Source organism: Vulpes vulpes, unplaced genomic scaffold (genome assembly GCF_048418805.1).
Source record: "Vulpes vulpes isolate BD-2025 unplaced genomic scaffold, VulVul3 Bu000000661, whole genome shotgun sequence".
In the NCBI taxonomy this organism is placed as follows: domain Eukaryota; kingdom Metazoa; phylum Chordata; class Mammalia; order Carnivora; family Canidae; genus Vulpes; species Vulpes vulpes.
This window is the reverse complement of record NW_027325741.1, coordinates 88,913-103,669: the sequence shown is the minus strand read 5'-3', so window position 1 is coordinate 103,669 and position 14,757 is coordinate 88,913. Positions and strand designations below refer to the sequence as shown.

General features: G+C 41.8%; 1 protein-coding gene across 1 annotated transcript in view; it reads left to right on the top strand.

The window, feature by feature from the left end:
* The first annotated feature begins 1,518 nt into the window (after positions 1-1,518).
* Positions 1,519-14,757, top strand: part of LOC112912780 (mast/stem cell growth factor receptor Kit-like) — a 73,185-nt gene continuing 59,946 nt past the window's right edge. Inside the window, exons 1-2 of the mRNA XM_072745217.1 lie at positions 1,519-1,641; positions 1,919-2,090. Of these exons, the coding sequence (XP_072601318.1) occupies positions 1,519-1,641; positions 1,919-2,090 (295 nt within the window). The remainder of the gene's footprint in view (positions 1,642-1,918; positions 2,091-14,757) is intronic.

Below are 14,757 nucleotides of genomic sequence, written 5' to 3'. Positions count from 1 at the left end.
GTTCTTGCTATATTCAGTACACACTGCAAACCCCTCCTCGGGTCTCACCTTCATCCACAACAGGGTTAAAATCCCATGGAGCTTTCATTTTCTTATTTCCCAGGATTTGTATATTAGAGAATGTCTTCGTGTTCCAAAAAAAGCAGAATCTGAACACGAAGGCATTCTCTAACAGGAGAGGAAAAAGTCTTTGTGATCACTTCTGCAAGTTTTACGTTCATTGCCATCCCATAGCTTTCCCCAAATGCCCATAAGCCAGAGATTTCGTGTGTTATTTCTGTAATTTGGTAGTTTTCATTCAAATTACGCATTAAAAATGAATATCCTTCTTAAAACAATTGGCATGATTAATTACCTACTAAATTTTTCATTTTACAAAAGGCAGTGCTTTGTGCCGTACACTTACACGGTTAAGGGACTTTTGAGTCAGAAAGACACATTTCCGTTAAGTTGGGAATCAAGCTAAAAATTCCCTTAATATCCCCCTCGCACTTCAGATTCACTGTTCCCCCCACCGCCCAAGATTTTATGTTAAAATCTGCATTTCCACCACTACATTTTCAAGAAATCAAATCTAGAAAATGAATCAATACCACTCACAACGAAGAAATGTGTCGATAAGAATAACACAAAATAAGACATAGGACATGCTAATTCATTCTGCGGGCAGATCTTAACACACAAAGCCACCGTTTCCACAAATGTTTAAATAAACGTTGATTCTGAGGAACCGTCTAAGATGAATATATTTTGCATTTTAGTCTGTAAACTGATCCAAAATATCTGATAAAAAAAAAAAAAAAAACAACGCACTACATGAATACAAATACTGAAGCAGGTGTTTCTGTTGCCAAACGTGGAAATGGTGTTTTTATCTTCACAGGTCCTCGTTCAAACGTGCCTACGTGTCGATACGGTAAATAACTCGGAAAAAAACCCACGAAAATCTGCACGTTCTCACCAGAAGGCGACCTCGTCCAAAGGGCCCCCGGAACCACCGGGATGGCGGCCTGTTGGTTCCAGCGGCCTGTTGGTGCCGGCGGCCTCCGTCGCCCGCTGGGCCTCCCTCCAAGATGGCGCCTCTCAGTAGGACGGGCACGTGGAGGCGGCAGGTTGTGCAGCGACCCGCCAGGGCCCAGGGGAGGTTAGGCGGCCCACTTCCGGCACCGCCCTTCCTCCTTCCGGGGGACCCCCTCCGCACGCCGCCCCTGCTGGTGGAGACCAGGTCACAGCAGGTGGAGAGCGGGATGGGGGCGGAGCCTAAGTTCCCAGGATGCCTTGCGGCCCCTCAGCGGGATCCCGAGGGAGGTGATGGCGTCCGCCTCAGGACCGTGCTGCTGGCCTTGGGGCCGCCCCAGGGCTCCAGGGCCTGACAGCCCTGCGTGGGGGGGGGGGGGGGGGGTCGGGGCTGGCTGCTCACCCCGACTCTGGGCTGGGGTCTCCCGGTCCTGACGGAGCCCCAGGGCACAGCCCGCGGGATGGGCTCCTCCCCCCGGGGCGGCCACGCCTGGGAGCATCATGGCGGCCTCCCCGGTGCGCTCTTGCCACCGCCTGTTGGGACTGCGCTCCAGGGCTGCTGACTCGGGCGGCAGTGGCTGCCCCGCGGGTTTCCGCGGATTCGGTAGTAAGCTCGCAGTGCAAGTGCTTCCCTACTTTCCTGTCCCTGAAGTTATTTGCTTTGCTTTTCTTTCTTTTTTTTTTTTTTTTTCTTTTTTTTTCCTTTTTTTTTCGATTTTATTGATTTATTCATGAGAGACCCGGAGAGAAGCAGGCTCCCCGGCCCGAGCCTGATGCAGGACTTGATCCCAGGACCCCAGGGTCCCCACCACCTGAGCCCAAGGCCGATGCTCAACCACCGAGCCACTCCGGCGGCCTCGTCATCCCTTCTTACCTCAGGATTTCATTTTGTTTCCTAAAGGAGACGATTTGTTCGTTGCTGCTTACTGCCTCGTCCAACACCGGCGAACGAATGTGTGGGGCCAAGATGAGAAAGTACGAGGAAAGGAAGGCCAAGTCTTCCCGGTATCCCGCCTTCCTGACCAAAGAGCCTCTTTCCCTCCTTGGGTTGACTTTGATTTGCTGTGTAGTAAGTGAGTAAACTGGGTTTTTTTGTTGTTTTTTTTTTGGTGTTTGTTTAAAGCATTTTACCTTTGTAAATTATTTTTCTTAAAGAAGATATTACTGTTTTTTTTTATTTACTCTTTTTTTTTTTTGTTTTAAAGATTTTATTTATTCATGAGAGAGACAGAGAGAGAGAGAGAGGCAGAGACACAGGCAGAGGGAGAAGCAGGCCCCATGCAGGGAGCCCAAAACCGGTCTCGACCCCGGGACTCCAGGATCACACCCTGGGCCGAAGGCAGGTGCTAAACCACTGAGCCACCCGGGCTGCCTATCATTTACTCTTTTGGCATAGGAAGTTGATATTTCACATGAGTCAAACACGTTCGCTAAATGTTTAAGGTCACACCAACTCCTGTGGATGTAACTCAATGGCACTTACATGTTAATTTTATGGGCTAAATGGTGGAGGAGTCATTCTTGGGCATTTTTCCCCTTTTAATAGGATAATTTGATTACAAGGAGGACAAAGCCAAACAAAACAAAGTACTGCAAACTAGATGGCTTAAACAACAGAAATGTGTTGTCTCACAGTTCTGAGCCCAGAAGCCTGAAATCCAGGTGCTGGCAGGACATGCTCCCTCTGAAGGCTCCGGGGGAGGATCCTGCCTGGCCTCTTTCTACCTTCCAGAAGTTACTAGCAACCTCTGTTGTCTCTTGTCGTTTAGATTCATCACCTCCATCTGTGCCTCTACTGTCACATGATGTTCTCCTATGTGTGTGTTTTCTCTCTGTGCATGTCTCTGTTCAAATTTTCCTCCTCTTATATATGGATACCAATCAATGGATTTGGGCCCACCCTAAGTTAGTGGGACCTCTTTTTAACTGGATTACATGTTTCCACATAAGATCCAATTTCCAAATCAAGGTGACACTCTAAGGTTCCAGGTTGACATACATTTGGGGGGGGGGGGTTAGGGGCACCATTCAACCCAATAAAGATGGTAAATATTTTTTCCATATATCAGTTGTAATTATTATGTAATAAAAGTATATGAGCAAAGATATATAGAGACATATATATATAATGGAAATAATAAATAATGTATAATGAAAGTAAAGCATTCTCCTTAAAATTTATAGTAAAAGCCTTTCTTAAGCTATATTTATAGTTTCTGAGGATGTCTCATGAATGTATGTGGTATAATGGAATAAGCCCAGATGTGATCAGGGACAAAGTTGCAAAATTACTTTGTGAGGTTAGGAAAGTTACTAAACATCTCCCATACTGTTTCACCATCTGTTTGTACTGTTACAAAAATCACTGGACAACTTCAAGCAAAAATATAAGTAGATCATCATCTACTTTTAAATTCTTAGGTTAGCTTTCTTTTGTATCCAATTTTATGAATTAGATACACAATACATACCTCTAATGTATTTATTACTCTCCTTAAAGTAGGAATTTGTTTTTTCAGATGATTAATTTATGGCTAATTATAAAAATCTAATTTCTGTATTATGATTCTATTAATGCTGCTCCAGTAAGAGCAGCTAATTCAGGCCTTATTTAAAAACAAATTTAATACAGAGTTCAGGTATGACGTGTTCAGAAGAGTGTTAGAACTACACTATGATTTGCTAACCACATGATCTTAGACAACGTGAGGCCTCCATGTGAGCTCCATTTTCTTCTATGTAAAATGGTGGTAATAATAATAATAACCATTCTATTGGGTTGTGAGGTGGTACGGATTAGAATGCTCACGGGAAGGTAGATAGCACATATCACAGAGGATTGTTACTTGGGGACATTATGACTCCTTCAAGGGTGTCCTCAATTAGAGAACAGGTTAGAATAATAAGATCATTATATACAATATAATACATAAAACATTATCCAGACCCCCCTGCAGCTTGGGTTCCACATAGGATTTAAATTCAACCAACCAGGGGCATTTATCTGAAATCTGAAAGATAGATTTGAGGTGATATCACACTCTTATGTTTTCTCCTAGTAAACAGGGTCTTAAGTGTGTATGTGTGCATTGTTAGGATCACTAGCTTATTGAGTGACTACTTAAACTATTTGCCAGGTTCTGGTAGCTTGTAAGAGGGTGTTGGTACATCTCTCTTACGTGGTGACAAGACTGTTCAGATATCGGGTAACAAATGACAGAGAAACACAGAGTTCTTTGGGAGCACAGAGAAGAAATAGGGAATTTTTAAAATTGCTATTTAAAAAATTCAATAAGCCATGTCCTCAAAATTAAATAAACTCATTTTGGGACACCAACAAAAACAAAGTAACACATATGTGTTCAAAACTATAAAATTAACTCCAAAATCTAATGCCATTTATTAAAAAGAAGAAAAATGTTTTAGAAATAGTCAATAAGCTAATTTTGTTATTAACATTAATGATTTTCAGATTATACAAATAAGATCTCTAAATCTGGCAATAGCAGTCATTTTGAGGTAGCTATAGTTCATTTGCAAGTGGATTAATTAATGAAAATGAATTTTAACATATTATTAAACTGCCTTATACCCATTTTAAAATCTTCAGCCCAAATGATTAGCTATAGTCCACTTATACAATTACTGTATTTTTTCATTTTATAAGTGAAAAAATATATAAGCAAAAAAAAGTACATTTTTAATGGGCAAAGTGAACAGATAATGATGGAAAGACACAGTTTGAATATTTCTACTGTAATCTTATTTTCCAGATGTTTGTAGATATATAAAATAGGCCATGTTAGTATACTAGGAATAACTAGTTAATTCCCGAGAAAGAGTTCAATTTTCTCAAATGTAATACTAGATCTTCTTATGGAGATCTTTTGGGAAAAAAAAAAAAAAAAAAAAAAGACTTGTTATCTGAGCTCACACCATGGGTAACTGATGGATGATTTGAAGACTGCCAGTACAGAGTTTGAGTTCTAAGTCAATCATTAAAACGCCAAGGTAACACAGTGTAACACAGTGATACTGATTGAAAATATTTAAGCAAACTAGACATATATTGAGTTGAAAACCATCTATTGGCAATCAGCATCCATTGCCACCTACTTTTGTAGTCTCTGTAGGTCTCACAGTTCTAAAAGCTAAAAATCTGTATTTTCCAGACTCCCTGGTCATGACAGTGGTAAATCAGATTTAGTTTCTGCCAGTAAGATGCACTCACATTAGCTTTGGAAAGCAGAGGAAGTACAGAGGACCTTCCTCTGGCAGCAGTGGAGATTTGCATACTCCAATAGATAGGAGTTTTTGTAGGGAAGGATCATAGGTACCACTACCTGGTTACATCCAGGCCTTGAGACAGCCAAAACAGTAATTTCTTGTTTCTTCCTGAGAGGGGAGGGCGGCGGTGGGGGGGGGGGGGGTGCAGCAGCCACTTCCTGGCCTCTGGACTGGATGTACCATGATATAATTTATTATCTGCATACTTCTACTTTCCCAGCCCTTCTGATGATCATCAACCCTAATTTTGTATATCTCTTACTGTTCAAAATACTTGGAGTATCTTTTTAATTTCTGTATTGAACCCTTAATGGTACATATACATTTTGACAAATATTTAAATAATTGTTAGATCTGACTAAATATTTTAGCATCATGTACTCCTATCATCATGACTCTCCCCTCTGATATATTTGTGCATATTTAAATCTTATTCAATATCAGAATTTTACTATTCAATTTATAGTCCCCCAAGTATAAGAAAAATATAGTAAAATTATAACTATGTGAGATTCAAATTGACTGTAAAAATTAATGCTCATAGCATGATTCACAAATAATACCTGTTGACAGTCATAACTTCCAAGGGTAATTCTCAGCAACCCCCAAATAATTCAAAAAGGCAGTTTTCTCTTCTCAGTTCTCAAGGGTGAATGACCTACAACATTTAATATATGATTACATATTAAGTTCTGGTAATGTACTAAGTGAGTTTTAGGGTTACTAAAAATAGGTATGAAAATAGGCACACACACCAATTTGTACACATTTGATACAGAATCCAAATGATATTTCCATATTGCAGTTGGTTCATGTGGTCTTTAAGTCATTTCTTATTTATTTATTTATTTATTTATTTATTTATTTATTTATTTATAATATTTTATTTATTCAGTGTAGACATAGAGAGAGAGAAAGGTAGAGACACAGGCAGAGGGAGAAGCAGGCTCCATGCCGGGAGCCTGACACAGGATTCGATCCCGGGACTCCAGGATCGCGCCCTGGGCCAAAGGCAGGCGCTAAACTGCTGGGCCACCCATAGGTCCTATTCCCCCATTTCCGTTGAAGGAACTGAGTGCTGGTCCTGTGCAGGATTCTGCTGATTCTTCTGGTTGCATCCCCATGGTGCTGGTGAACAGGCTCTTTGTTCCCTATATTTCTTATGCATTTGTGATTTAGAGATTTGGTGATATTCAGGTTTGATTTTTTTTTTTCCCTAACAAGATTACTTAATAATTGGAGTGTTCTTCTGTTAGTCTACTTTCTTTCTGCTCTTTTGGTATTCCTTGGGGTGCTGGCAGAGATTGGTATTTTTTCATTCTGCTGGTTGCTTTTATGCTGATACTTTTCTATATCCTTGTTTCGCTCTTTGGTGGTGGTGGTGGGGTGCTATTTTCTATTGGTTTCCTACTGTGAGTAACATTTAAATTAGCTAGAAGCCTGTTCTTTCTTCTCCCTCCCTCTTCACCCCCAGCTTGGCATTTGAAGTCATGTCCTTTCATTCCAGTTACTATCTATACAATCGGTTGATAATATACTACTTTTCAAATGCCCCTCCTTCCCTCCCCTAATTTTAATGATAGCTGTACTAAAATTGCTTTATCAGAATATATGATAATTACATGTTCTCCTCTCTTCTTTGTTACTGCTCTGTTCTCCTGGTAAATATCTATTTGATGCTGGCCCCTGGTCCTTATGTCCTGTCTTTCCTGGCTGTTTGTTTTTCTGAAGCTCATCTTCTCTGCTAGATGCTTCAGGAAGCACTCATGGGAAGTATTTCCTGAATTACATGTTCACAACAGCTTGTCTGTCACCTTTCTACTTCAAAGTCAGGTTGGCTGATGTAAAATCCTTGGCTCATCTTTTCTTTGCTCAAGTATCTTTAATATTTTACGGTACTGTCTTTTGCCATAAAGTGTTGTCCAAGTCTGCTGATACTCTGAGTTTCTTTTCCTCACATTTAACTTGGTAGGTTTGCCTAGATACCCAAAGGAATGTGTTTTGCTTTTATTCTTTGAAGTCCAGTAGTATTTTATGGTGTCGGCCACTCTGTGTTGAGTTTTCTAGTCACATAATAATGCTACTTAAATGTGTAATTACTCCGGAAAGTTTTCTTGTAGCATAGCTTTAGCTGTTTGTCCTATTCTTTTTTCTTTGGCTTCAGGAACTCCCATTATATGTGTGTTAGATCTTCTTTGCCTGTCTTCTATGATGATCACTTTTGCCCAAAACCTTTCAGTGTCTTCATCATTTATGTGAATTAAAAAATTTTGTTCCTCTCTATCTTCCAGTTCTTTTAAGGCACAATTCATTTTATGTGCTGTGTGTGTGTGTGTGTGTGTGTGTGTGTGTGTGTTTAAAAAAATTTACCCTTCATTTCTTTTACTTCTTTTCTTAGTTCTTTTCTTGGTTTCCTCACTACCTCCACTTTTCCATTCTCTCCTGTCAACTAATTTCTGGGTTTTAAAACTTCTTATGTGGTTCTTTATAGCTTCTTTGATATCATTTCTTTTAGCTTATTTTGAAATACCGGGTTGTAGTTTACATCTGTTTTCCTTCTTTCTGGCATGATTTTATTGTCTGTACTGGGGATGTCATTCTGCTCCTTATTTTTTCTTTAAATAACTTTGGAATTCAGCTGCGGTTCCTTTCTGTTGCTCACTATGGGTTTTCCTGTGCTTTTAGTGGGGCCAGTATAGCTTTCCTAGTTTCACAATTCTGGACCACTTACGTTGTTTTCACAGAGTGGTATGTGGACTCTACTTTTCAAAAGTCTAAGATCTTACATTTTTGGTTCCCATTCCCACCTGCCCACCCAACCTTTGCCCCTGTTTTGCTCATCTTAGATTCATCCTCAGCAGTTTCTCCTCCATATGGGGGCTTTCTCCTCTCTTGTTTTTTTATAAGAATCAGTCCTCCCCCCACCCAGGACTTTGCAGCACTGAGACATCTGTGGGTCACAATTCCCTCTGCACTTAACTAGGGAAATTAAAAACTGTAATGTCATCTGCCAGTTTGTAGGGGGTGTTCTCAGAATGGCTCTCTGAAATTTCTTGAAGCTGTTGGTTGATATTCCTCATCTTGTCATATATAGGATGGGTGGGAATACTCTATCACCTTGGGTTTGTTGTAGATGTTGTTCTTGGGGTTTTGGTTCTGCTCTATTTGTCTTTTTTTTTCTTAGCGTTAGGGTGGGTGCAGGTAGGGGAGATTCAATAATTAGGCTACTACCACTGCTGCCACCTTGCCAGAATCTACATAGACTTTTTTTTTCTTTTTTGGGGGTGGGGAAAGTGGGAGAAGCAGGTTCCTCGCTGAGTGGGGAGCCAGATGAGGGGCTCAATCCCAGGACCCTGGGCTCGTGCCCTGAGCTAAAGGCAGACACTTAACCAACTGAGTCACCTAGGTGCCTCTACATAGACTTTTTAACATAAGATTTGGTAACTTTTTGGTCTACCAAATTGGGACCAAAGTAGAAAAGTCTTGAAACATCACTGGTAGCTGACTTTAAAAATATTTTTCTTACAAAATAAGTTATTAAAAATGTGGTGTAGAGAGAAAAGTTAGTAGTTGTAGCTATCTGAAAACCAGAACTGAACACTTTATGGTCTACCTAGCATTAACTTTCTAAGCTTATTTATGACAAAATGTAATGGTTGAAATCATCAGAGTACCAGGAAACTCATATCTGAGCTATTGTTTCTGAGAAAAACATACAGAAAGTGACACGCTTTTGCCATTGTTTGGTGTAATACTCCTTGAATTGTGAAAGAGAGAATGCTATTTTATGGTTTTAAAAGCATTAAACCACATAATATTTTTAATACCATCTAATAAAGATAAAATCATTACTTAATTAGGTGCATTTTTCACTTTCAGCTTTTTTTTTCTCCTGTGAAAAATTCACATATCTTTAATTATAGTCCTTTGAAAAAAATATGCTCTCAGGGCTTGACGTAATATTAATTTAGATTTCCAAAAATACTAAATTTCTTTCCTCCAGCTTGAGTTTCTTTCAACTGGCCATTGATTTAAATTACCTACTAGAAGGTTACAATTTTAGAATTGGCCTCTTTATCCCCCCTGCTTTTAAGGATAGCCATCATTCTAAAGTCATATAAGGAAGGAGTAAAACTTTCTCAATGGACATATTGGAAACTTTTTTTAAAAAGTTCTGGAAAACAGAATAAGATCATTTTCAGACACTTTCTCTTATTTTCTACAAAGAGATGAGAAGAAATCATTTTGAAAACAGAGCTGGTCATTAAGAATTCTTTGCAGAAGGGTAGCCAGCTTAATGTGTTGTTCTAAGTGAATGTCACCCAAGAAAAATTAAGGGAAAAGTGAGCACTCATTAAGCAAATTGACCAGCAAGTGTTCTGATGAATGTCGCAACAAATTTGAATAAGCTAATTTTGTCCATTAGTGTGCTTTTAGGACCATTGTGATTGTTTTGGTCTAATTATTTTTTATTTTGTTTATTCAAATGTAGAATGCAGAATTAACTATTGCAGCAATTTTCTGATTAGCAATTTAGAAAATTGGTGGATGGTATCTGACTCCTCACCAAGAAATGTCTGGTATTTGATAGGGCCATGTGCAAGAACACGTACGGTCTCGGGAGAAGCCTGTGCTGTTTGCTCTGTTTCTCACCCGCTGCAAATGGGAGCTCAGAGGCCCGCACTGGATTAGCAGGGGCTGTGGGCTTGGGCTCGGGGCCCTCAGATGGAGTGCACCAGATTGAGGTCTGATGTGCTGCAGAAGTTGTATTTGCCACCCAGTGTCACTATTTGGAGTCCTGTAGCTGTGACTGGTGAATTCTGCAACATTTCCCACTTCTAAAGCTTGGGGATTCGAGAAATCTGGTGCCCAAGTGGCTGCCAAAGCTTGTCAGGGGGACCCAGTGCGAGGCCGATTTCTAGGTGTAAAAGCCAGGCAGATTTGCTCACTCAAGAAAATCTGTTTTTGTAGGTTTGCTCTGACTTCCAAGATACAGATACTGGTAAAATTTTTCTTTTCTTTTCCTTTCGTTTCATTTTTTTTCCTTTTCTTTTCTTTCCTTCTCTGTCTCTCTGTCTCTCTCTCTCTCTTATTCGGCACTAATGCCATGCATGGGTTTCTTTTGGTAGCTGATGGTCTTGTGGGGTTGAGTAACTGCTTCTCCAAGTGTGGTCCTGGACCGCAGCAGGGGCATCACGTGGGACTTCTCAGAAGTGCAGACTCTTCCCTCCCCTGCACTCCCCCTCCCCTGCCCCAGACCCACTGAAATGGGAAGCTCGGGGAAGTGCCCCCCAGTCCATTTCAACAACTTTCCAGGTGATTCTGGTACAGGCTGAAGTTTGCAAACCAGGAGTCTATAGTTACTGGGCCTTGTCACAGCGTCAGGCAGTGCTAATTGAAAAGCTAAAGCGCGTGTGGCCTTGTGAGTGCCAGACCAGGGTGCAATTCTCAGTTCTCTTTCTGTTGCACTAAAAAGATAGATATGAATTTCGGTTAGTGCAGACAGGAAAACAGACAATCGCAGTGCTGGCGGACGGTGCCTGAGTAGAGGCTGCAGGGGGCCTTCAGAACAGTGCATGTGCCAGAGGGAGAGGGGACAGGAAGGCCCCTCTAAGGCCCCTCTAGAGGTGGTATTGTATTGTATTGTATTGTATTGTAATTTTTAAAGGTTTTATTTATTTATTTTAGAGTGAGCACATGTAAGTGGGGAGGGGCAGAGGGGGGAGGGAGAGAGAGGGAAAAAGAATCTGAAGCAGACTCCCCACTGAGTGTGGAGCCTCCCTGGGCTCAATCCTAGGATCCTGAGATCATGATCTGAGCCGACCCCCCAGGACTGAGGTCATGACCTGACCTGACCCATGACCTGACCGACTGTGCCATCCAGGTGCCTTGAGGTGGTATTTTGAAAGGACAAATATGACCATGCCCTTCTCTGATTAAATCCAGGTAGATCCCACTGGAGGCCTCCAGGGTCTCCTTCAGACCTCTGTTTTGCACACAACACTTGCCTCATCCCTTCCAGGTATCCTGCTCCTTGGAGCTGTGGCTTCTGCAGGAGCCTCCCCTCTGCCAGCTGCCAGGGAACCCTGTTGCCTCCCTGGTCTCTAGTACACTTCAGATTGCAACTGGCTTGTTGCCTTTGCAATCCTTTCTGACCCCCCAGTGTGGGTCAGGTCAGTTCTCACTGTACAGTGCACTTCATCATACTCATCACATTGTAATTATACAATTATATAATGATTGGTTTATTCCTCATGCTCATCCCTGGAGCTCAATATAAATTCCAAGAGGGGGAGAGACCTTGCATATTCCCTGCTGCCCAAGGGCCCAGCAAGGAGCAAGCTTTTAGTAAACATTATCAGATGGATGAATGAAGGAATGAATGGGAGGGCACAGTCCTCTTTTTATCCCTGGGTCATAGGACTGGATAATGTATGCATTTGGAGAGATGTGTCCCCTAATAAATTTTATTTATGGGATCATTGTCACCACCATCGAATCCTACCACTGGACTGGCGAGCCCCTTGCACAGTGGCAGCGGAGTCTCACAACCTGATTCTAATTTGGGGTCTGATTTTTGGGACATCCAAGAATAGAAGTTCTTGAGTATTACTATCCCAGGAGTATGGGAAAGGAGAGAGATCATATGATCTTGGAGACATTCACAGTACATGTGCTAGAAGCCAGCAGCTCTAGTGGAGGAAGTGGCACCTGAGAAGTTCTCAGGGAAGCGACTATTGTCCCCACTCCCCTCAAGAGCCTCCAAGAAGGAGGCTGCCTGCTTTGCTAATAGAGTTTGATGCTGGGGCGCTATGTGTCTTCCCACCCACTTCCAAGTCCATTTAATAGAACAGAGATGTCATCCTTTGCCTTATTTTAGTCTGTTGGTCTTGACCTGGATAAAGTAAGACTTTTTATTTCTGTTCCAGAAGGAGAGAGCATGGCATTTGCTTCCCAGAGGCAGTAGCTTCAAGGTGGGGGCATCTGTCTCGTATAAGACACCAAGTAAGCTGTGCTGATATTTAATAGGATTGCCAAGAGCCTGCACGTGTGTAGTTTATAAAAATACATACATGGAGAACAGGGGCTCAATTTTTCTTTTTTCTTTTTTTTTTAAGATAGGGTTTTCAAGACCTAGAGGGTAAAGATGCTGACATGCTTATGGGAATCTTGCTATTAATAGAACTGATCCGTTGCCTATTTGTCAAGCGTAGTTGGTTGTTATGCTGTGTATTTTTTTTATTTTTGTTTTTTTACATCTGAGGCTTAAAATACTCTTAGACCTATTGTAAACTCCTTTTAGATTAAGCGAATGTAATAAATGCAATGTGTTTTGCAACAAAAATCATAAACACAATTTCTCACTCAAACAGCTATCATCAGAATAGCTATAATCTGCTGAGCTGGCCAGGAGCGGGGATGGCACACATGGCTGTAATTTTATGTTTTGGTGCCTGTGTCCTTTGTTTATCAGATGCCATCTTCCCTCCTCAACTGTGGTTCATTCCCCATCCCTGCTGCCTCCCCCTGCTCTCAGGCCCATTCTGGTTCCAGCCTGGCTCTGCTGCTTTCTCTGGGTCTCCCTCGCCCTCCTTTGTTGCAGCCAAGTCATCTTAGCAAGTGATTTGTAACAGGACCATTTGCAACTGCCAGGTACATGCAGGATTTGGAGACGAGGTCAGAATCTTGAAATATTTTACCTCCAGTGAGAGACGTGAGAACTGAGGCTTGGAAAAGGTCAAGGAGCTTCCCCGAAGTCTCCCAGAGCTTGGATTGGAAGCCATGCTTGTCTGCCTCCAAACACCTTTTTCTCATTCCATCCCTGTTGCACCTGCTCCCAGAGGCTCAGGGGAGCACCATCACCTCCAGCCTCTGAGCTGGCTTCAAGCCTTGAAAATGGTGCTGAATCCAGTCAAAGAAGTTGCAAGATGAGGCCCAAGAACTCCGGGATACCCTTCACCTAGACTCTCTAATGGTCAACATTTCGACACATTGCCTTTGTGTATATACATACTATATCATTTGAGAATAAGTTGCTAATATGCCTCCCACCCTGAAGAGCCCTCTGAAGGCAACTCTCTCTCTGCTTTGTATTTTATGAGAGCATTGAGGGCCACCCAGAACGACCGACTGCCTTCTTCTGTCCTCAACACCAGGGCGGTTCCCTCTTTCTTTTAGCATGGGACCATGACTCCAAGGAGGGACACCTCTGAGCTTTCTTGACTTTGCCCTCAACTAGACCCTAAAACTCATGCTCCTTCCCGGACACTGGCCCTCTCTAGCACCTGAAACCCAGAACCTGTTCTTGACAGGGCACTACAAGGCCAGATAGAGAGGGGTTTTTTGCATGTTTCTACCTATTTTGTGGCAAGGGGGAGAGGGGGAGATTCCGAATCCCTCAGCTTGTTATCCAGACCTGCAGCTAAACTGTGGTCTCCGCTAGTTCAAGTCTGTTTGCAAAGACAGTTATCAATGCTGCTAACCCTTTTCTCTGGCCACTGGCTCAGATAAAATTCCCTTAAAAAAAAAAATGATTACTTTTGTTTTTACTTCCTTTGGTGTAAACCAGCCCTGTGGCTAGAAAACGACATTTTGAAAGTGGAAAAAGAAGGAAAACACGTTCTGTCCGGTTTGGGTATGGGATGGAGGGGAAGGTGCAATTTCCTTCATCCGACAGGTCCATTAAAAGCAGGATTTGGAATTTATTATCAGTAAAACTTACTGATTTACCCATTATGGGGGAAATTAGCTTAAATATCTATTTGAGCCAAGCATAATTCCTAGCACTTTTTAGAACTTAATCAGGGAGGCCTTTCAGAAACGTAGATCCACATTTGAAGACAAGGTTTAAAAGATGCCGTAGGAAAACAGCCCAGATGTCAGGATGAATGGATGAAGATCAACGGGGTAGGTACTGGGATGGAATGTTAGTTACTTCGCTTTAAAAAGGAGATTTTGCTACATGCTACAACACCGAAGTACTTTGGAGACATGATGCCGATTTAAATAAGCAGGGCACAAAAGGACAACCATTTTATGGTTCCACTTATATGAGGTTTCTAGAATAGTCCATTCGTAGAGACACAGAGTAGAATGGTGGTTGCCAGGGCCTGCAGGGAGGTGGTGGTGGACTGGGGAGTTTCTGTTCCGCGGGTACAAAGTTTCAATGATAAGAAAGCTCCCGAGGTGGATAACAGTGTTGGTGGTACAACATTGTAAGTGTATTTAATGCCACTCAGCTGCATCATTAAAAATGGTAAAAATGGTAGATTTTAGGTTCGATCTAAAGCAAAATTTTCAATGCCCCACTGGGGTTATCTTTCTGCTTGTGAGCCGAACCCCCTACTCATTGGCATTTTATTTGACATCATTAGAATTAGATGCTGTGGAATCAGAAGAGAGCTTATGGTTGGCAGGTATGTATTATGTCTTCGCATTTTCAGTGGCTGCGAG